The sequence below is a fragment of the Homalodisca vitripennis genome, chromosome 5 (assembly GCF_021130785.1).
Source record: "Homalodisca vitripennis isolate AUS2020 chromosome 5, UT_GWSS_2.1, whole genome shotgun sequence".
Lineage (NCBI taxonomy): Eukaryota > Metazoa > Arthropoda > Insecta > Hemiptera > Cicadellidae > Homalodisca > Homalodisca vitripennis.
This window is the reverse complement of record NC_060211.1, coordinates 162,752,163-162,775,491: the sequence shown is the minus strand read 5'-3', so window position 1 is coordinate 162,775,491 and position 23,329 is coordinate 162,752,163. Positions and strand designations below refer to the sequence as shown.

Sequence of the window (23,329 nt, the reverse complement as noted above, 5' to 3'; positions counted from 1 at the left end):
TGAGATCCGGGGAGCGAGGTGGCCACGCAATGTCCCCGAAACGCGAGATGACTCGGCCACGAAACTTGCTTCTTAAGAAGTTTATTACCACATTGGCTGTGTGGGCAGTTGCCCCATCCTGCTGGAACCAAATTCTGTGGCGGTTGAAGCGATTTATGCGTATTTCGGGGATCAGGAAGTTTTTCAACATAGTCAGGTATCGTTGTGAATTGACGGTTACAGTTAGACCGTTCTCTTCAAAAAAGTATGGGCCTATAACACAATTTTTTGTTACGCCACACCACACAGTGACCTTGGGACTGTGAAGAGGTCGTTCATGCAGTTCTTCTGGATTGTTTTCTGACCAATATCAGAAATTCTGTTTATTAACATAACCATTCAAATGAAAATGAGCTTCGTCGCTCATAATGAGAATTTTTTCATCTGTAAGCAAATCAATCATTTGCTCTGAAAATTCAATGCGTTTTGCATAATCACTGGGCTTGAACTGTTGCACGATAGCCATTTTGTACGGATGAAAGTGCAGGTCGTACCTTAATATTCTTCTTACCGAGCGGTCAGACATCTGCAGAGCTGCAGCTTGTTTACGTGCAGGCCGCCGAGGACTGGCTTCCACAGCTCCTCTCACTCTCTCGACGTTCTCTGGCGTCCGGGCTGACCTTGGACGGCCTGTTGATTTTCGTTTTAAAGCTGAACCGGTAGCTCTAAAGTTACCCACCCACAGCAAAATGGTGTTTTGAGTTGGCACTTTCCCTCTTGGAGCCACATTAAAACATCTGCGGAACTGCCGCTGAACAGCAACAACACTATCGCCACTTTTAAAAAATGCTTCCACAACGAACGCACGGTGCTCAGCCGTCCACCGCTCCATGGCTACTAAAAATGTCCGCACGTAGGCTCTGCCACGCCCCTATCCCCACCACCCCCCACAACTCACTCGCTTGACAGCGCGGCATCGAAAACCGTCAGATCATTTTGCCGCTCCCTGTACATTAAATTTTTTTAAATTGTAAAATAGAGAACAGTAATAAAAGAGACTATGCACTAAAAACTAAATAACAACAATATTATTCTGAAATAGTAAAAATATCATCAAAACATTAAAAACTGCAGAAGTCAATGCAAAAATATGAGGTTCCACACAGAAATGGACTGGTGAGGAATGAGAATACTTAAAATGAAATGTTTTTAATTTTGAACAATTCTTCAATGTCGGCTAACATGAGATAAGAATGGTACAAAGTATTAGTCCAACAAACTATTAAGAAGGCAGTGCTTTAAAAAGATACCTTTAATGGAATATTCCACAGGGTTTCCCAGATTGATGGGTAATGTGTAATTGGAAGCCATGAGAGCTATTAAGCCATCCACCAGATCTGAGACGTACTGGAACGACCGAGTCTGATTTCCACGGCCATAAACCTGTAATTTTACAATAAACTGCATTTAGATTTTCACAAAACATACTACATAGTGGCCATAAGGTGAGTAAAGAAACTAATCAAGACATGCAGAAGTATAAAGAAGTCAGTGGGCATTCATGGTTGAGGCATAATGTTTATCACCCTCAGATATCACTCATTTTGGGTGTTGTCAGTCAGTGTTAGTTGCTCTAGAAAAACATTGTATTCAGTGCCTCAGTTAAACATGTATGTGGGAACTTACATACATGTTGAGTAGTCACCAACACTGAGTATAAACAATTGAGATATGTCAAAAGAACATTGCGTTATTCACAGTTATGAAATGAAAATAATCTTTATTCATAATTTGTATACATGTACAAAGAATGGCGTCAACTAATAGAACAACACTATTCTATTACAAGAATGTAATTCTTATCATAAAATTAAAATTATCATTAAAAATTGTTACTGTTTTTAAGTAAAGTCTTGATGGAAAATTCGCCAATTGAATATAAAGGTTTAGTTAAGAAGCATTTTTTAAGATTATTTTTAAATTTAGTAATATTTTTGAAATCTTTTAAAATAGTTGGAAAGGTATTATAACATTTTATACCAATGTATGTTGGTTTTTTTTCCAAAGGACTTTAACCTATAAGACGGTATTAAATAGTTATTTCTATTTCTAGTGAAACATTGGTGAAAATCACCTACCACTGAGACAGTGTTTGGAGTTTGAACAGTGTACAAAATATAATGATAAATATAATTACCGTAAACAGACATCATGCCGAGTTCTTTAAATTTATCCTTTACGGATTCTTGCCAATTCAATTTCAACATGATGCGGATTACATGTTTCTGCAGTATTAAAAGTCTGACCATGTTAGTTTGTGATGTTTCTCTATAGATACTTAATCTGAAAGATAAATCTAAATGAATGTGAGCAAAATAAACTAGTTTTAATGACTGAAGTATACAAAATTTTGATAACCAGTAAAGTGTGAATAAACCTGATTTTGTTAGCCACATGATCGATATGATAATTCCAGCTTAATTTATTATCAATAAGCAATCCGAGAAATTTAGTGTTCTTAAATATTCCTATATCTATGCCATCTAACTGTAATTTTGGTAAAATTGAGTTGGAATTAGGTTTTATAATGAAGCAAGTCAAATTAGTTTTAGAAAGATTTAACAATAGTCGATGATCTGGGAAAAATTCCCTGATGTATGTCATGTTATCAATGGCGGATGTTTCAATCCAAAGTGTGATAAATAAGTACTGTTATTTTATCCACCAATGACCAAAATGTTAAAGCTTTTGGAAAGTGACGCAGATTAAAATATTTGTGCAAGACAAAAGCGTGTCATATAGGTCTGAATATTGGAAACACAACACAACCTCCACACACTGCTAAGTGTTTGACAACGTGACCACTTACTGTGATGGTTTCGTTACGTAGAGCCTGCAGTATGAAGTTGGAGACCACTCTGCCGTCATCCATGTGCATCCGAGGGCCGTATGTGTTAAATATCCGGGCAACCCGCACTGCCACTTTGTCATGCTTGGCGTACGCATAGCTCAGCGTCTCTGCCACTCGCTTGCCTTCGTCATAACAAGCTCTTGGCCCTATTAACACATCAACAAACTTCTAGAATACAGACAAACAATGCTTGGACATTGCAACTTTGACATGTTATGCACTAAATTAGTCCAGCAACAATGATATATGATTTATAGTGTTTGGATATAGGTGTGACAAATGTAAATAATGACATACAGTGATTTTCAAGCCACACCTTCTATTTTAGTATTTCAAATCAAATCAGTTTTATTGCAACGACAATTGCACATTGTATAGTAAACGTCATTGATTTTTATCTAAATTTTGTACATTTATACCACAAAATTTGTTTTTATATATACAGTTTGTTTTACAGATTTTACAGATTGTTTTTACAATCATGCCCCTTTCACCTTTGCCAATATAATTGGGTGGTCTCCCAGTTAAATCTCAAAAACTCCCCTGCATTATAAAATGCTTGTGATGCTAAAAAACGTTAAAGGCGAATTCTGAACGCATTTTTTATTGTATTTAGCAGACTGTTTAATGTCACAGCCCCTGGTTAAGGCACACATATACACACAACACAAAGTTGTTTCCAAAATGTAGACACAGGAGAGTAAATAACTGCAATTCCTTGAGAGCTTGCCTGCACAACTCTCTGATTTTATTTTTTAAATGACTCAATTGGTTTTTTTTTAGTTTATGCTCTGTGAAACTAAGAGTTTACACACGCTTCCCAAAGGATCACTCCGAAGGACAAATGGGGTTCAATTAAGCCATAATACGCTGTAATCAGTACCTGACTCGGGCAGTATTTTGCTAGGGACCTCTAATCATAAATGCTTGAGGAAATTTGGGGGAAACATGATCAATATACTCTTTCCAAGATAACCCTCGATCAAGGAATATTCCTAGGAATTTTGAAGAGGACTTCTTCCAGTGTGTCAACCAACAAGATGGCAGGTCTACAGTGGTTGCTTACAGCACACTAAGAAAAATTCAAAACTTTGGATTTTGAGATGTTGTTGTAAGATTGAGGATTTGGATGTATTAGACACAGTTGTTGATATCAACAATGAGGCCTGTTGTTCCAACACTTCAATTGATTTGCACTGAAACAGAGGTCGTTATTATACTGCACTAATCTTCCATGCAGAAGTGATGATCCTACGTCGTTGACATAAAGCAGGAAATGATGAACAGGACTAAGATTAGATTCATAGGGTACACTGTAACTCAGTTTTATTGGTTTTGACAATTGATTTGATATTTGGACGACTTAGGATCTATGACTTAAAAATGAGCAAAGCCATTAAAAGGGCATGCCTCTGATGCTATGGGACTCAAGTCTATGGAGCAGTGTGTTGTGGTCAATGCAGTTGAATGCTTTGGACAGGTCTAAAAACACACTCAGTGTGGTTCCAATATCCTATCCTCCCTACAATCATATCGACAAAACTCACAACTGCGTCTGTCATAAATTTGCCCTTTCTGAATCCAAGCTTTTCATTACAGAAATGACTGTATTTGTCCAAAAAGGAAAGCATTCTTATGAAAAAAAGCTTTTCAATGCTGGGAAAATTGGCCAATAATTATTTATTAAAAATAGATTGTCATTTTTGAAAATTTGGACAACTTTTGCAATTTTCAGGAGGGAGGAGAAAATTCCTGTTTGAAATGAAGAATTTACTAATTAAGTTAGGGGTCTCACCCAAATGCTTGCAGCATTGTTTGGTAAGCCATGTGAACATTAGATTAAGGTTGTTTGACTTTTTGGCTGGGAGCTACCGAATAATTTGGTGAAAATCAACGACAGGTGTCAACAACATTGAGGCTGCTGGACTTTTGCCTCAACAAAAGGGTTTCTTGCGGTTCAGATGGCTGAGGACCTTGCCCACCAGGAAGGACGTGAAAAACTCGACTATCAACATCAGTTCCATCCTCCACAAATTTATCCACAATTTTAATTTTGATTTGTCTTTTTAGCTTTTGTTTTATCATTAATGATGTCTCAAGTTGTAGATTGAGAGACATCATATTGCTTTCACAGCTTAGATCACTTTTCTGTAAATTATTTTTATATTGTTTTGAAAAAATTTTTGAAAATTTTACTGGAAGTACCTTGTAAAAATGTCATTATTAAACCAAAATACTTTTTGTGATCCATTTGTTTTTTATGGGTTTTTACAAAAAATATTAATTGTTTATGTAGGATAGCACGTGTTATTTAGGTATTTAATTAGCAAATGTATCACTGTTGGTGATTTGAAATAAACAGCATAATCCTGTAGCAATCATAAGTTTACGTGAAGTAAGTAGTTACCTATAGGGTTGACGTGACCCCAGTATGTCTCCGGCTGAGGGTGGACCTCTGGGTCTCCATAGACTTCTGAGGTACTGGCGATAAGGACCTTCGCTTTGACCCGCTTGGCTAACCCTAGACAACATTGCTGGATTACAACAGGGCTCACTTGACCTTTTTGACATGCTAAGATGATGAAGGAGGTGAAATGTTGAGACAAATCATCACAGGAGGTAAAATATGGTCATCTCTGAATCCAAGCAATTTCTATAGAATAACAGCGGCACACACCTTCTCCTATCAATCAAGATCAAAGCCAAACAAAATGGTGTGGCAAAAGATTATGGCAAACTTTTCCATGACAGGTTTCGTGTTTTGACGATATTCTTTATGACCATCTTCTATAACGAATGACCATCAACATACAAACTTACTATTTAACACTGACCAAACATTGATATCCAGACTCAGAAAATGATTGACACTTTTGGCCGGGAAGTTTTGGTCACCCACTGTATACTCCGACCTTACTCTGAGTGGCTTTTATCTTTGTCAGCATCTGAAATATTATCTTGGCTGACGAAGAAGAAGTGAAAACACGTTATGAACTGTCAGAGCAGGTGGTAAACTTTTTTGAAGAGAGAATTCAAATCATTGTTTAATGTATATCTATTATCTACATAAACAAGACAACTATTTAGAAAAATAGAGAAAAGTATGCAGCATCAGAAAAAAAATATGTTTTGAAAAGAAAATGAATTTTTTTTAATGCTCTTACTTAAAAACACACCCGTCACAATATATTTTTCAAAACATAACTTAATAGTTAATCGTTAACTAAATCAACAAAAGGCTTCAACACTTTTGGCATTAAAGTACAATGGACAACTTGATGGGTTGGAATACCATCGTGTTACTGAAGACTTCGTGCTAACACTCACCTAGAACATTTATGGTTCCTATGGTGTTAGTCTTGATGGTCTTGACTGGGTTGAACATGTAGTGGGGAGGAGACGCCGGGGAGGCCAAGTGGTATATTTCGTCCACCTCAATAAATAAAGGATTAACAATATCTTGGTGGATCATCTCGAAGTTCTCATGGCCCATCCAATGGTCCACATTGCCCTTGCGGCCAGTGAAGAAGTTGTCCACCACGATCACCTCATGGCCTGCCATCATCAAGCGGTCCACCAGGTGAGACCCCACGAACCCTGCACCTCCTGTTACCTGGACAAATACACTGCGGTTAGACTATTGTTCTGCATTGTTATCATCTCATGACTTGCAATCACCAGTAGAAGTCCATTGCGTCTAATCTCACTCTGCAACTCGGTATTACAGCTGAAGTTAAAATTTCTGCTGGTTCATCCTGATGGATTATCCTTGAGGCTAGTAAAAATGTTCACCAATATCACTTCATGACATCATTTTTGGATTTTCCTAGTGAGAAACTCCATAGCCGTGTACATAATCAGGCTATTAAAAAGACTCTCATCATGACCTACATAGTGGAATACATTGCTCTTGAGGCTAATGAAAACGTCCATCTCTATCACCTGTACCACTAGTATTAACCTCGTTCTGGATGACCATCGACTTCCCGAACAGACGAAAATCTTGTGAAAGTGAAAGAAATTGTGCTTGCAGACCAACGACGGACTATCGAGCAAATATCAGAGGCTAGTGGGCTGTCATGGAGCTCAGTTCAACGGATTTTAACCGAAGACTTGAACATAAAAATAGTTCCCACCAAGTTTGTGCCTCGTGTTCTCACTGACTTTCAAAAGGAACGTCAAATTGAAGCCTGCCGTGATTTGAAGCAGCAACTTGAAGCCGATCCAGATTTATTATCAAAAATAATTACAGGTGACAAATCTTGGTGCTATGGGTACGACCCAGAAAGCAAACAACAATCCAGTTAATGGAAGACGGCATCATCACCCAGACCAAAAAAATGCTGTCAAGTTAGATCGAGTGTCAAAACAATGCTGATTTGTTTTTTTGAGGTAAAGGGGATTGTCCATTCAGAATTCGTTCCACCAGGCCAGACAGTAAATTAAGTGTTTTATCTTGAAGTCTTAAGAAGACTACGGAACAGCATTCGTCGCAAAAGACTTAATTTGTGGCAAACAGGGGACTGGTTTTTTCACCAAGACAATGCGCCTGTGCACACAGCAATCTCTGTCACCCAGTTTTTGGCCAAAAATGGCATGGTTTCGCTACCACACGCACCTTACTCACCAGATCTGGCTCCGTGCGACTTCTTTTTATTCCCACGAATGAAAAGGGGCATGAATGGTCTCCGATTTGACAGCGTGGATGACGTTAAGAAAAAAACAACGGAGGAACTGGCAGCCATCACTGACGAGGAGTACAAAACATGTTTCGAACAGTGGAAACAACTGTGGGATAAGTGTATAAAGTGCATTGGAGAATACTTTGTTTTGTAAAAGAAATAAATATATGTATATTTAAAACAAAATTCCAGTTTTTTGGGTACTCCCTCGTAATATACTGATAAAAGAAATAATGTGTTTGAAAAGAGCCCATACATGTCTACTCACTCTTCCTTTTATTTAAAATTGTAAATCAATATTATTGTGCATGATTAGTCAGTGGGCCTTGTTCGTTTCATTGTATTCTGTAACACAACTTCCTTGTATTTACAATTAATTGGAAATCAATATTTTTGTGCATGATTAGCCAGTGGGCCTTATTCGTATTTCACTGTATTCTGTAACACAACTTTCTTTTATTTACAATTGGAATTCAATATTATTGTGCATGATTAGCCAGTGGGCCTTGTTCCTATTTCATTGTATTCTGTAACACAACTTCCTTGTATTTACAATTAAAATTCAATATTATTGTGCATGATTAGCCAGTGGGCCTTGTTCCTATTTCACATTACTCTGTAACACAACTACTGAATTCAATAATTTGCATTCTATTTGGGATAAAAATCAAATTAGTATTTGATAAAGCACATGTTGAGTTCAGGTACTTGAGTAATAAAAGTACACAATGCCCAATAGAGAAAGCCTGAAAGAATCACACAGAAGAATAGAAGTATGAGTGAACATTGTTTTTTTTTTTTTTAAGAAATATGATAAAATAGGATTGAAAGGATTTGGTAAAATGCCCAGATGTTTCCTTAATATCAGCATCCTATTGCATAATTTACTGTTTAATTGCTGTATGCAGAGAATATAACACTCATTTCAAATCCTAGCAATATATCTGATAAAGAATGACAGTGAATATACCATAATAAACAATCTGTCAATTATAAAGACAATATATGCATCACTGACTGCATTTATTGTTTTGACTATATTACCTACAACTCTTATCGCATTCGTCAATTGATCCTCTTTTACTGAGCTCACATACAGATTTGAGTAAACACTTCTCTTTGTTTCAAACAAATGGTCTACAGCTTAACTAACAAACCATGGTAATGAATTGTTCTAATTTCAGAGTATGACACATCTTGCTGTAGAGGAAGTTTGGAAATTAATTTTACTCAGCAAATTATTTGGACAACATTCCAAATTAATATTAACAATATATATTTTTTACTAGACATAGTTTCTAATAACTATGAGGTAACCTTACAGACATGGGCGTAAAATTAAAGGGGGCTCAGTGAGCTCAAGCACCCCCTCCTCCAAATTTTGAAAGACAAACACTAAAATTGCACCTAGTAATTTTTTTCAGCTAAAACACATTTTCGAGATTTTAAAGCTCAATAATTTCCTTTTTGGAAGATTCCCGAGCCCCTATTTTTGGAGTGTATTTACACCTCCTAAACCGCCCAGTGTGTCAGCCTCCTACAAAATCATTTTCTATATACACCACTGCGTATCAGTTAATTTTGTTAATGTTTCAAAATATTTTGCATTGGCTTGAAAAATTATGAATTTCAAAAACTTTACAATGAGAAATATTTTTCATGCAGAAATAGCAACAAAAACAATCTTTAAAAATCCCAACAGAAGTACACCATGGAAATTTCTTTTTATGCGTTAAAGTTATGAAGTTTTAAACATAATTATTAACAACTACAACCACAAGGGATTGCTTTATTTTATTTCATAGGTTTACTTATAACAAGTAACTGTCGCAATTATTTAACCTCATATGACAAGGAAAATGACGTTGAATCATAAAATATTATGAAAAATTACGGTAATAAGGAAAATTAAGATAGAATGGAGTATTAAATTATTTGAATTGCTTAACAAATACCTCATAAAATCAGTATTAGAATTCAAGATGATGACACTGTTTGAATTACAAGTACCTGCTGTACTCATCAAAAATTAAGCAATATGACCTTGGTTTATGCAATCAGTTAGATTCACATTGTACTAATACAGCTGTTATGCTCACAAATCACGATTTTTTTAAATAGTTTTAAATAGTCTACTCTAATGTAGAACAAAGACTCTCCAAAAATCTAAATATTTCCTTTAAAAACCTATGAACTATGGTAATCTGCCTATAGACAATGTACGTCATCCATATTACATCTCTTTGTGCAAAAAATATATACTTTGTTATTTTACGTTATATTTCAACAGTGATCCAATAGTGTTTACTTTTAATTAGTTTAATTTAATTTAAGTTGTTTTTCTATGCACAACTACACAGTTTTCACTAGAAACAAAAAGGAGTGGGGAATTACAATTTGAGTAAACATTTTAAATCTATTAATATTGCAGTTTCAATTACAGTTTATTTTTCTCACTTTGACTGACTAACATATGTAACTTTAATTTGTAGTTTTATATTCTACTTACATATTTTCTACATTTGTTTATCAAGATTACATTCCTTTTCTTTTTTTTTAGTTTGATATTAAATAATCACAATGTCCTACTTTACTATTAAATTTACTCAGGCTCTATTTATTTGGAAGATTTAATTTTTTATAAATGTATTAATGCACTGTTCTATATAATAGGAGTTTGAAATTATTTTTCTCATTATTTATTTAGTAGTCATGTAATTCATTGAGTACTAATACACATTGGTTAGTGATATGAAGGCAGAAACCAGATTATTAATCCAATTTTTGATCGGCTCAGTTCATTGTGTAAATTTTTACGAAAATTTAGCACTCAAAGTCAAAGTAAACTGTGATAGTGTGGCATTCAGCTGGACAGTAGTTGAGTGAATAGCACACCAATAAATCATTCATCATTCATTGTTCATCATTCAGTAGACTAGCACGCTCATAATTGACATGCATATGGCTCATTCCAGATTGGTAGCAGTGAAATCTGCCTTATTCCAGATTGATTTCACTCAGTTTCTGGACTGAGACTGACCTTGCTAAGCCAGACACAACACGTTTATCTAATATGTCGTCCGCCAGACACCTGACAAACTGGTTTGATTTCCAACCACGATCCGAAATTGTTTTCTAAAATAATTACTCCGATATTATACTGTATAAAATTAATTTAAATAAACATACGAGTAGTTGGACTTCCATCCAATAAAATTTGTATTAAAAATATATTTTAATTCAATACTATAAGATGCATTATTAATTCTCAACAAAAAGAGTATAAAGTAACCAAACAGCTGTATTTTTTTATTATAAATGGATTATTTGTTTGTTAACATGTGAGAGGTTACACACCTCCTTCCTGGACACAGTTGTATGAAGCCAATTTGTTCACGATTTCTTTTTTTTATTTTCCTTCAATAGGAGATTTTTTTTTAAATCATGTGATTACTTTGACTAACTGTGTCTCAAAACACAACTTTAATTTAACTGCAAATAAGATTGTGTCAATAAAAACATATTACAAGTACAGTGCAATTTGCAGTAAAGTGTAGAATACGTAGAAGGCCACATAGAAGCAAATTGTCACATACATTTTTAAGCAGGTAAATAAAAAATTTGTATTTGCTTCAAAACAAAATGTGTCTATTAAAAGAACTACAGTAACTTGAACTTATAAAAGTGAGTGATTGTTTTTCTTTATGTTTTATTTAAATGTTTGTATTAGGGAATACAACTTGATTGAGACATCAATAGAAATGTTGGGAGATATTGTAACGTTTGGATGTCTCTTTCTTCTTTGGGAATTTCATACCATGACATCATTACTTGGTGAAATACCAGTTTGTTTTGTAAGTTTGCTATTTTGGTACATCATTTGTTCATACGCTAGCAAACATAGATTGCACTGTGTCTATTCAGTAATTTATCATATAATATCGTAAGTCATACCTAATGATTATTAATATAGTGCCTTTGAATAAATTTTAGTAAAAGAATGTTTTTTTTTTACTAAGACAACAGTTAAAGATGTTTATTTTAGGTCTAGATCCAAACTGTATTTTACACTCATATTAGCTAATTGACTAATAATATTTATTACCACTTCGGTTTGGCAAAATGTCAAAGAGAATATATTCAGATTCGATTTTTTTGGACTGTATTATATTTCATTCTGTAACTTCCATATTATTGATACTGATACTTAATGATACTCATTTACTACTAGTAAAGATTACATGACAATTTGTCATACATTTTCACATTGAAAACACATTATTGTAAAATTCAATGTTAAGAGCAATGCAATCCTCCAGTTCGTCCTAACTTCTAAAAGAAGCAATACATTAAATAAATAAAAAAAATAATTAAAACAAATTAATTAATTAAAAACCCATTTAAAACGCTGATAAAAATAATTTCCTAACATTGACTATAATTGTTGAATTCATCAGTTATCCATTATACTCAGTATTATACAGAATGCAACAAATGTTATATTTTTATAAACTAAATAAAGGTTTCAAGTTATCTCGTACTTTTCATTTCTCAAAATTGTACGATTTCAAAGTATATTCCTCCGCTCTCTTTTGCATCTTTTTAACAATTTTACAAACAAATAAAATAAATAAATATGTATATTTGTATCAATTATTGATTTGCCATGTTAAAATTCTCCATTTATTTTTGAAAACAATCATATACAACATAAGGTAAATTATCGTATATACCTAGTTTTGTAATTTTTAGTTAAAACTCTTACAAAATGAACAAAAATAGTCAGCCAACAAGGAGTAAAATGACCGCCACAAGGAGGGTTAACAAACATTTTCCTCTTTGCATAATTCAAGTCTTCTTGTATTTATATACTTAATGTTACAAAATTAATTTGGCACTTCAATTTAATTTATGTCATTTTTAATTATTACATATTTTAATCTCAGTTCTGCCAAACTAAACAGTGAGCTTCAGGTCATTGTTGATGTAGTGTTTTTATTTGATGTAACGTGCTATATTTCAGTTCAAAAAAATTTTCATTCAATTTGTTTTCTACCCGATTTAAATTACATCTGACATAACAAGCATAGTCAAAGATTTTTTCACATTTATTTGTTATATGTAACTATCAATATTGAATTAAACATTCAAGTTTAAAATGAGCAAAATACCTTGTTGGCTAGAGTAAATATTCAAGACCTAACTGTATCAGAAATGAAACTAGTTTACGGAGGCAGCACCAATACAAATGCGATTACTGAACCTATTTCAGAACCAAATTAATCCGCTGGCTTACCTGCCAAGCCCGAGCCTTGAGTGGGGTGGGGATTAGAGGAATCGGTAATTAATTTGTCTCTGTGTACTGTCGTGACTTTGGGGGAGTAGTTAAATAATTAGAACAAAACAACAACTGGAATGTGTAGATTTAAGTGTGAAAATCAACAATGTAATTGTCCTTTAACCCTTTCCACTTGAGTTTCCTGTACGCTGTTGTCCCAATACACTATGGAAAATGTAAGCCTTTAAATAAAATACTATTATGAACTTGTTTTTATGTTTTGCTTTATTCTGGTTAAGCATTATATTGAGCAGAAATTACTGGGTATAAACTGAACACACACATATAATTTTTTATAAGTTTTTTTTAATTTTTAGTAATTTTTATCAGATTTTAGTAATGTTATGTTTCTAACACACAACATTACTTTAAAAATACAAACTGTTGTCATCTTCATACAGTTTTTGGGGTTAATTAATTTAAAACCCTCTTAAGAGCCCATAAACCTGTTCTAGGTTAGCAAAACTTAATAAGTGAGTATAAAAAGCAATTTTAAGAGATAATATATTGATCATCCGGAGAAACATTTTTAGTAAAACACTACACCCAACATAGTTGACTAAACTCTGTTGATTAGAAGTAGTCATGGAGTAATAGTCGTGTATAATTGTCAAGTAGTAACAACTGCAAAATAACTCAAGTTATTCAAAAGGGAAGAGATAATAACAAAAATCAACAGCAGAAAGCACTGCAAAGCATTCACAAAAAAACAAACAAGGGCTAGCTGCTCAAATTGTTGTAACAAAAGTTTACGCAACTTCACAGTTGCAAAAATATAAATTCTTAGTCTTTTTCAAGATTATGTAATGGGACAGCTTTGACAAGTCTTATTGACTAGATTTACAAATTACACACATTAATAACAACATACTACAATTAAGACAATGATGCAAGATGATGCCGGATCAGCGACACACAAGTGGAAAGGGTTAAACCAAATTTACTAACAGAGCAACTATTTATGTGATATTTCGTATTTTTAAGTCAGTGTTGTATATCCATGTATATTGTACAGATGCGTGTAATAGATAGTGAGTAACTAGTGTGTCATTAACTGCATCTGAGACAATATTTACCCATGCTCACTTGTACAAAGATTACAAAGTGTGTGCAACTGTGAGGCTGAGTTTGAACTATAATCAAGTAGATCTTAAGTCAATTCAATAACATAATGATCTTAAGTCACTACATTTAGAACACACCTACTAATACTTAATAACTTTATATTTTTGTGAGGCCTTTCGATAGCAAGGCTATCTTCATCAGACACATCACAATGATGATCTTAATTTTTTTCTCAATGAGAATTCTGAAAGAGAAAAGTTAAATTTTGGTTTCCAATAAAAATATCTGTGTCAGGTTTTTTCCATCACCACCACTCCTAATATGAACAAAAGTAAGTTTTTAAAAACTGCCCATCTATATCTTAATAATATTATAAATGTGAAAGTGCCATTGTTTGTTTCTTTTGTTTTCACACGTAAACTACTCAACTATGTAAAGTACTGAAATTTTACATGGACATCCTTAAGGTCCCTGGTATGAATATAAGCCTATTCTTATTTCAAAAATCTCTCCGGGTACGCTCCATTGGTCCTTAAAGTAGTGATATAATTGCATCTTTGTCTCTAAGTTATGTAATATTAATTGAATGAACCTGTCAAATGTAATCAACTGTTCTGAGTAAACACTTTATTATTTTCAATTTGTTTACATGTATAAAGAGTAAATTTTCTAATGAGTAACAATAATTTTAATACATTTTTAGATTTCAAGGATTAGGTAAGTACTAATCTACCTTATAAAATGTCCTAAAAAATAAGAAGATCACAATTTGACTCTGGAGACTCACTTTGAAGCAGTTGACAAGAACCATACTAGATTAAATTTCGTTGGACTGTTCTTTTGAACTAATGTACCAATTCTAGCTCTAAATGTTATAAAATATTTAAAACTTTTACTATAAATTTAAAGACTGATATAAAATCCATCTTAGTTTTCTTTTCACAGAAATAGGCTTTTCTGATTTTTGTTATATATTATCTTGATCGGGAAACAAAACAAAAACAACTATGGAACAAAACATACTAAGAACGAAGTAAATTACAATGGCAATAATTATAAACTGTTTGATGTATTTTCTTGAATATGGCAACAAGGAAAACACAAAAATGGTGTTGGAAATTTGGTTTACTTGAACCAACAGTAGTCATAAGCATGCAACACCTACTACATTGTGTGCTAAACAGCAGGTAACTGCTAACAATTCAAATATAAGAGACAGTGTAGTCCAACTTTTACTACACATATAAAGGCTTATGAAACCTATCCAAGTTGTTTTTTGACAAAAGTAGGCTTCTCAGAGCTGTGTATGTATATATATTTTCTTGATCGGGAGAGAGGCAAAACCAGCTTTGGAACAAAAATACCAAAACTGGAATAAAAGAAAATGACCATAAATATACACTTTTTAACATATTTTTTTGATCGTGAGAAGAAGGCACTCAACACTAGTGTTGGAAATATAATTCACTTGAATCAGAAGTGTTCATACAGATGCAAAACTTGCGAAATTGCATGCAAAGCCACATTGTATGTATGCATGCTTAGATTTCAAATATTTTTAACCAAAGACCATGATAAGCCTTTCTGAAAATCAGTTTAATGGTTCAGTTGTAGGACAGTATAGGTCACATTACATATGAGTGGTGATGGCAGTGACAGCCATCGTATAGACAATGACCAGGAGCAGTTTTCTGAGACCAAAACGAAAATAAAAATTGTAGTTGGTGGAACAGATAAACTTGGCCCCAATTGTGTTTCTGCCATGGTTGAAGATCTTTTTCTATTGGGTTATTACGATTACAAACTAACATTTACTTAAATTAAAATGAACTGAACTATTTTCATGGGAAGAAAAGCCAAACACACTACACATTATCGCATTTTCAATACAAATTGGTGCAAATTTTGACCATTCTGGTAGACAAACTTTTGTAGGTTTCAAGTTACAGCAATTATTTATGTATAAAATCAGCCAAAACTAAAAAATAATAATTTATGGGTATTGAATAACTATTGAAAACCAAAAGAATAACGTGAGAAACCAATAAGGATTATGCAATAAAGATTTTTCATTTTTTACTGACTACTGTATACAAGTTTAAAAAAATCCAATTCTATAATCTTGGGGAATTATCAACTTACTGTAAAACATTTTGATGTGTAAATACGTAATCCAACAGTTACAGAATAATTTCTATTATTGGATATAAACTAGTTGTTGATAACTAAAACGAATAAAGATTTTTTGACTTTGACGTAATATTTATACAAATAATTTCTAAACTTTAATCTTCTATAAACTTTGTTACCACTCATTCAATCTGAACAGTTAAGACTTTTTTTAACACAGCTCCAGCTGTATAGAAAGTTATAAATTTGTTTATGCACATTTGCGTAAGCAGGACACTGGAATGTTCGCAGGAGACACATGGTCAAAAAGGTAACTATTACCAAGAATCCAATGCATATTAAAATATAAAAAAATTGTACATAGGTTGTTTACAAAATTTTCCTTCATATTAAGAAAAACTAAAAGTATAATATAAACATCTGTCAAAAATGCATAGTTTACTATATTTTGTTGTTTTTTTAAGATTTAATTCTTATATTTCAGAAACCAGTAAAGATAATTTTCAAATTTGGCATATTTATTGTATTTGCAATCTTAGTTCAGAGAAAATTTAATATTAGATTATTATGCATGTTTCAGGATAGTGGACAGTTTAAAATTTTAAAGCTAAATAACGTAAAACAAATATTATTAAAATGATTAAAGAACAATAAATGTTGCTAAATTTAATTACAAACATAATCATAATAATATTTCAGTAAATAATGTAGATTAAGCTTTATAAGTTGTATTGCTTTTTAATGATGCTGTAAAAAGTAATGGAATATGATAAACTAAGCATTTTAAACCCTGGTTAAGCATATTACAAATTTATGTTTGTCTTGACCAGAAGAATAGATCCCAAAAGATCACTGGAGAGTTTATAAGCACCCTGATAGACAGTCTATAGCCATCTTCATTCTCAAAGTAGCATACTATATATGATTAAAATGAGTGCATTGATATGACTAAAAAACAGAAATTACCAGAATACGTTTCTTGGCTCTGTAGCTTAGGAAGCGTACAGTAGGGAAGGCCTTAGGAATTCGTCTGTCCAGGGAGAGCAGCTTGGCCTCCAGCTGTCGAATCCTCTCCTGGGCCTCCTCCAGCCCTGTCACATCATTGGTCTGTCTGGCACTCCACTGTTCTGGGGCCAGCTCCTCTCCTTCCCTCACCTGTCACATTATAATGAAATAGTTAATGGTTGTGAGAGCAGCTTGGCCTCCAGTTGTTGAATCCTCTCCTAGGCCTCCTCCAGCCCTGTCATATCATTGGTCTGTCTGGCACTCCACTGTTCTGGGGCCAGCTCCTCTCCTTCCCTCACCTGTCACATTATAATGAAATAGTTAATGGTTGTGAGAGCAGCTTGGTCTCCAGTTGTTGAATCCTCTCCTGGGCCTCCTCCAGCCCTGTCATATCATTGGTCTGTCTGGCACTCCACTGTTCTGGGGCCAGCTCCTCTCCTTCCCTCACCTGTCACATTATAATGAAATAGTTAATGGTTGTGAGAGCAGCTTGGCCTCCAGTTGTTGAATCCTCTCCTGGGCCTCCTCCAGCCCTGTCATATCATTGGTCTGTCTGGCACTCCACTGTTCTGGGGCCAGCTCCTCTCCTTCCCTCACCTGGTACATTATAATGAAATAGTTAATGGTTGTGAGAGCAGCTCAACCTCCAGTTGTTGAATCCTCTCCTGGGCCTCCTCCAGCCCTGTCACATCATTGGTCTGCCTTACATTTGTGTGATTCTAACTTGTTATGTCCAATTTGAATAGTATGTCATCTACAGGATTTATGCCAAGTAAAAGCTTGAGTTGAGATCCTCTTATGTCCATTAGGCAAAAGGTAAGCCTGAGAAAGTTGAGAATAACCTAAAATAGTACGGTATCAAAGGTGGTGCTTATGACCTTAACCATTTTAATATTGGTCTGATTGTATTAGAAAATACGAATGTTGAGCCTCCATTCTTGTGGCAGCTACTCAACTGAATTAAGCACCCAAGTCAATCTTAACCACAATACTTTCTTATCTGTGTGGCTTAACAACTTGTATCTAGCTGACTAGCTATTGTTAGGTTTAATTAAAATTAATGGTATACACATGGAAAACTGGTATACTTTCAAGATAAAACAGCAGATAAATAATTATAATTATGGTAAACCTGTTGTGAAGGTGGAGAAATCAGTTGGGATACTTTTTTCTATTTAAAAATTTGGTCACAGCACTTTAAGATACCTTATCTGAAAACAGAAGAAAATATGTATTACAAAATTTTCTTTATTACACAAAGACAGGTCGAAATTTGAAGCATTTTCAAGCACAAAGAAAAATGCTTAAAGATAAGGATATGAACCTTTTACAGTACTGTATGTACATGAAAAATTATGGGGGGAATGACATGATTTTTTAAAATTTAAAATAATTAATATCCTTCAGAAAAACTTATGAAAGACTTATTTTCTGAAATTGTATTACAATGGAAAAATATAATTTCCATAAAATATAAATCAATAGAAAATATGCCACTCTCTGAAGCTACAACTCATGTACATATTGTAATATTTTCACATGTTTAGCCCGAGCAGTTTTTTATTTTGATCTAATTACGAAACTGTTTAATTTCCTACTGTAAATGTCAATAATTTCTTGTGGAATTATCAAAAAATCTACTTTTATACCTTTTAAAAAAGTATCTTAATGATTTTATGAATTTAAAGTAGACAAATTGTTTCGCAACTGAAAATGTATTGCACCACCTTCAGCAATAGTCTGAACTAGACTGACAAAATGATCTCTGTTTCCTATTGATGCAGAATGACAAGGTGATAATGTTGGGTACGAGTTAATCTACCCACATTGTCTCACCTCTGTGTGTTCAACCTCCCGATCATCTCTCAGTCGATTGTCGAGCAGAGCCTCTGTCTGGGCCCAGTTTTTGTACAGCAACACAACTGTAACATAATACAGAACCATTATATTTTCCAGTAGGCCTTGCTACTTCTTTAATACAATTATTTAGAAGGAAAAACTTCTCTGTTCTAAACCACATTTCATTTCTACTTCACTTAAAACTAGAAATGAATTAATAGGACTGAAAGCCAGGGATTGTTACTAGTTGATAGGAAAATCAATAGATTTACCTCAAAAACTATCTTCTAAGGTCCACTGATTTGAAAGAACACATATTTTTACACATAACTGTAAATTTTCAATTTCACTGCAATCCTTCTCAACCAGTAGAGGAAGAGGGGATTCTAGTTCCAACTCCAGAGAACTAGAAGATAGTTTCAAGGTAAACCTGCTGATTTTCCTATGAACTAGTAATATCAAACAACAACTAGAAAGCAATAATTGGATCCATTTGCACACAAATGGAAAATTATTATTGTATACAAAATTGAAACTCAGTTTTCAAACTTTCTCTTTGACCTCTTTATTGCATAGGAGAAACATTAACAAGCTACTAGATAGAAAAATAAAAATACCAAACCTAAAAGAATGGAGAAAAGTTTCCAATTAATTAATTTTACAATCATAAAATATTTACTGTAAAAGTAAACTATTTTTTCTTTTATTTTTAAAAAGGTATATTTTACTTAAGGCTGTTGCTTAATTTGTACAAATTAATGATACAAAAACTCTAAATTTTGGGATGTTTTGTTAATCTTTTTTACAAAACCCATTGTCTTGAAACCAACAAGAACTGTTACAAGTATATAAAGTTGTTTCAAAATCGTGAACTCGGTTGTTGCAATCAAATAGAAATCATGTTTGTAAACATACACACTTATAATAATTTGATGTTTTTTTTGTACTTCTACTATCTCCAACCCCTAAGAGATATCAAATACCATACTATTTTGTACTCCGTCGTATGCACAATAAATTGCGTTTTTCAATTTTTAAGGTATATTAAATTTTTAGATACCCCTTTTTGGAGTTCACGGAAAAACATTGAAAAATACATATTAAATTAGTTTATTTGTGTGCAAAATTGCAAAGCCTACATACTTTTCTCATTATACTTAGACGTTTATTGTATAAAAGACATTACGGAATTTTGCCATTATTATTGAAAAAAAAACTATGTCAAAGTCTGGAAACAATTCGTCATCGTGAACATGTTGATTTATATTTGATTTTCTCACACGTCTCAAAAATTTCTAATTTAATCGTGTATGTGACGGACAGAAAAACAAAAATTATTAACATCCAAAAGCACTTGAATAAATAAATGTAATTAAATTGTCACTTGATGTTTTTTAAAGGAAATTAATAAGTCTCAATAAAAATAACAATGTAAATTGGATTTTATCAAAACAAGTTTCCACAATAAAATCATTGTCTACTTACATTAAAAATATTTTAATTTGATCCATGTGTGAATAAGTAAAAACCAAGATTAAATAAGATGGTGATTTGAAGAGAGACTTTTGACTGTTGAGAATCTTAAAATTCAAATCTACTTTTCATACTTAAAATTGATGCAGGTTATTATTGATTACTATGATTGACTGAGCGAATGCAAAGTCTGTCCATAGATTACCTGCATGCAAGGGATTTCAGCAACTTGAATGTGCCCTGACATGCACAATCACCTACACCCGCTCACCTGCCTCAGCCAGTTTATATCATCACTGCACCTTTCTAATTCTTTACTTCCTCAATGTGTTGTATAACCTACTTCAAATCGATTATAAATGTAACAGTTATTAAAAAGTTAAAATAAACTCACATTCATAAACTCAAGTTGAATAACCACATGAGGTATACAGTCAAAATAGTTCCATATGTCTCAAAAACAGAGTGTGCGACAGAGTAACAGATTTTAATCCACATGCAATATTATGTATTAAATATAAGAATTAACATTCAAGAGTAGATAATTTTAAAATGACAAATATAAAGATTATGTACAGTGTAGAACACTGTACAAAAACTTACACAAAATTACAAATTATGAACAATAATTATTCGGGATCAGATAAGCTGTTTTCACAATATAACAAAATCTAAGGTTAAAATTCCATTATTTTCACAGCAGATTCTTTAAAAAATCCCAACTCTAAAAAAATATAACGATTTTAAAATTTAAATATTTAATACCTACTATAAATGTGTAATAGAAATAAGATTCAAACAATTAATTAATTATCAAAGGAATAAGTTAAAGAAAGGATCTTATAGAATTTCTTATAATAATTCAACAGAATAAGCTTAATAAAAACATATCTTTATAACAAGTAAAAAACCTATTCAAATAAAATGGCATTATAAGAACATGGAGACAATTATACACAATAATACATATATCATTGAACATTGAAAATAGATAACAAAATAATTAAAAAAAACACACAAACAATAGGAAAGTATCAATGGTAAGTAATCTCAATTTTAATGGCTTATTGTGTTCTTTACAACTGGAGAGGAAAAATTGAACACTAATGCAAATGATTGGTATGGTCTAATGATAACAGTAAATCAAAGGTGACACTGAACCTTTGAATAAAAGTGGAACATTTGATAATAAGTTATCAGTACAGATAACACTAGAACAAACCATCCCAGGATATTAGAAAATGCTGTTAATTCATGTGAGTGTAGCCGGATATGTACATAAGATAAAGGTGGAGCGGAGCACTTTGTATTGTTTGCTGCAATCAAACATATTGATCGCTAACGTCAGTCTACTCACGCGAAGCTATCCTGAAATTAGTTTCAATTTCAGTAAACCTGCCTAGCATCAATTTCATTGTGAAATAATTTTAACTCCCAAATATCTCTTTAATTGAATAGGTTTTGTTATGGTTTCGGAAAGATCAAATTTAAGGACATTAGAAAAAATTATTAACAAACTCTTTTTAATTTGGTTCTCAGCGAATACCCAACATTACAAAATCTTAATAAACTGCAGCTCTCAATATGGGCTATGTCTTGTCACGGTAAATCTGCTCTAAATCAATGATTTATTTGATTTAAATAATTTTTTCATTCATTAGATTTGTGATCAAATCCTCTAAAAAGTGTTATTCTTGTATTCTTGAGGAATACTCCTTTTAAGATATTCAATTTTAAAAGTTTTTATGGCTGCCATGGATAATTTCATGATATTTTTTTAGTAACTGGCCTTGTTATCATAAACATCTGAGCCAAATTAGGTATAATCTAATTTATTGGTTTTTGAGATATTAATTTTTAATAAAAAACACATACAGACAGACAGATGGGAAACTAAAGCATCAGAGACCCATGTTCATATGGTGAAATATGGTTGTCTTGACCTGAGCAATAACGTGGTATACCTTTGTCCAGAGAGTTACGGGACACCCTGCATTGCTAAATACTATATTAATTTCTATTACATTTTAACAGAACTGATTTAAGGTTCTTAATCTGAAAATTAATTACTGGCTATTTGAAATGTATACACATTTGCACTTTTGTAAAGCCCCTTGTACTTGTATTGTCGTTTAAAGCTTTAGGCTTCTCTGTTTGGCTTATTCTGTTCATCCTTATGGGCCTGTGTGTTACTAAAATAGGGGGGAGGAGGGGGAGAAAGGAGTAGTAATACACAAAATTTTCTCAGGCCAAAAGCAAAATTGAAATCCTTGCTATCTCTAGCATTTTTTGGGAGGTTATACTGTATGTTGATGGGAAGAACCTACCTCGAGCTGCTGACCACCACGACTACTACACCCGACATCCTGCAAACTACCCACTACCAGCCCACCATCTTACACTGTATGAAAGAAAACCATCATAGGCTGGCAAGAAGCTGTACAACATATTACCACAAGAACTAAAAGCTCTTAAAGGAATGAAGCTGAAGGCATCGCTGAATGACTGGCTGACATCAAGACCCTTCTACACCCTAGATGAATATGCACTGGAAAGACATTCAAGAGTGACATTATTTTTGTATACAATTTAAATTGTATCCACTGTAAACTAACGCTATACATTTCTCTAAGAAATTTTGTAATAAAGAGTTTCTGATTTCTGATTACTGTCAAATGCACAGCAATTTTTACTGCCAGGGCTGGATTTATAAATAGGCTGACAGGACTACAGCCCAGAGTGGCAGATTTGGGCAGAAGAAAGTTTAGAAATATACACGAACTAAAATAAGTTTTGAAATAAACTGAAAAATCTAGTACAACCAAGCATTTTTAAATATAGCAGAGAATTAGGCAGAAAAGACACACTCTTCTAGCATTAAATTGATATGATTAAAATATCTCTTAG

At 33.1% G+C, this 23,329-nt stretch overlaps 1 protein-coding gene across 1 annotated transcript in view; it reads right to left on the bottom strand.

Moving 5' to 3' along the window:
• The window catches only part of LOC124363081 (UDP-glucuronic acid decarboxylase 1), a 46,018-nt gene that overhangs the window by 3,426 nt on the left and 19,263 nt on the right, over nucleotides 1–23,329 (bottom strand). Inside the window, exons 2-7 of the mRNA XM_046818177.1 lie at nucleotides 18,947–19,032; nucleotides 17,072–17,260; nucleotides 6,218–6,503; nucleotides 5,298–5,411; nucleotides 2,849–3,036; nucleotides 1,290–1,422 (exon numbers count right to left, since the gene is read on the bottom strand). Of these exons, the coding sequence (XP_046674133.1) occupies nucleotides 1,290–1,422; nucleotides 2,849–3,036; nucleotides 5,298–5,411; nucleotides 6,218–6,503; nucleotides 17,072–17,260; nucleotides 18,947–19,032 (996 nt within the window). The remainder of the gene's footprint in view (nucleotides 1–1,289; nucleotides 1,423–2,848; nucleotides 3,037–5,297; nucleotides 5,412–6,217; nucleotides 6,504–17,071; nucleotides 17,261–18,946; nucleotides 19,033–23,329) is intronic.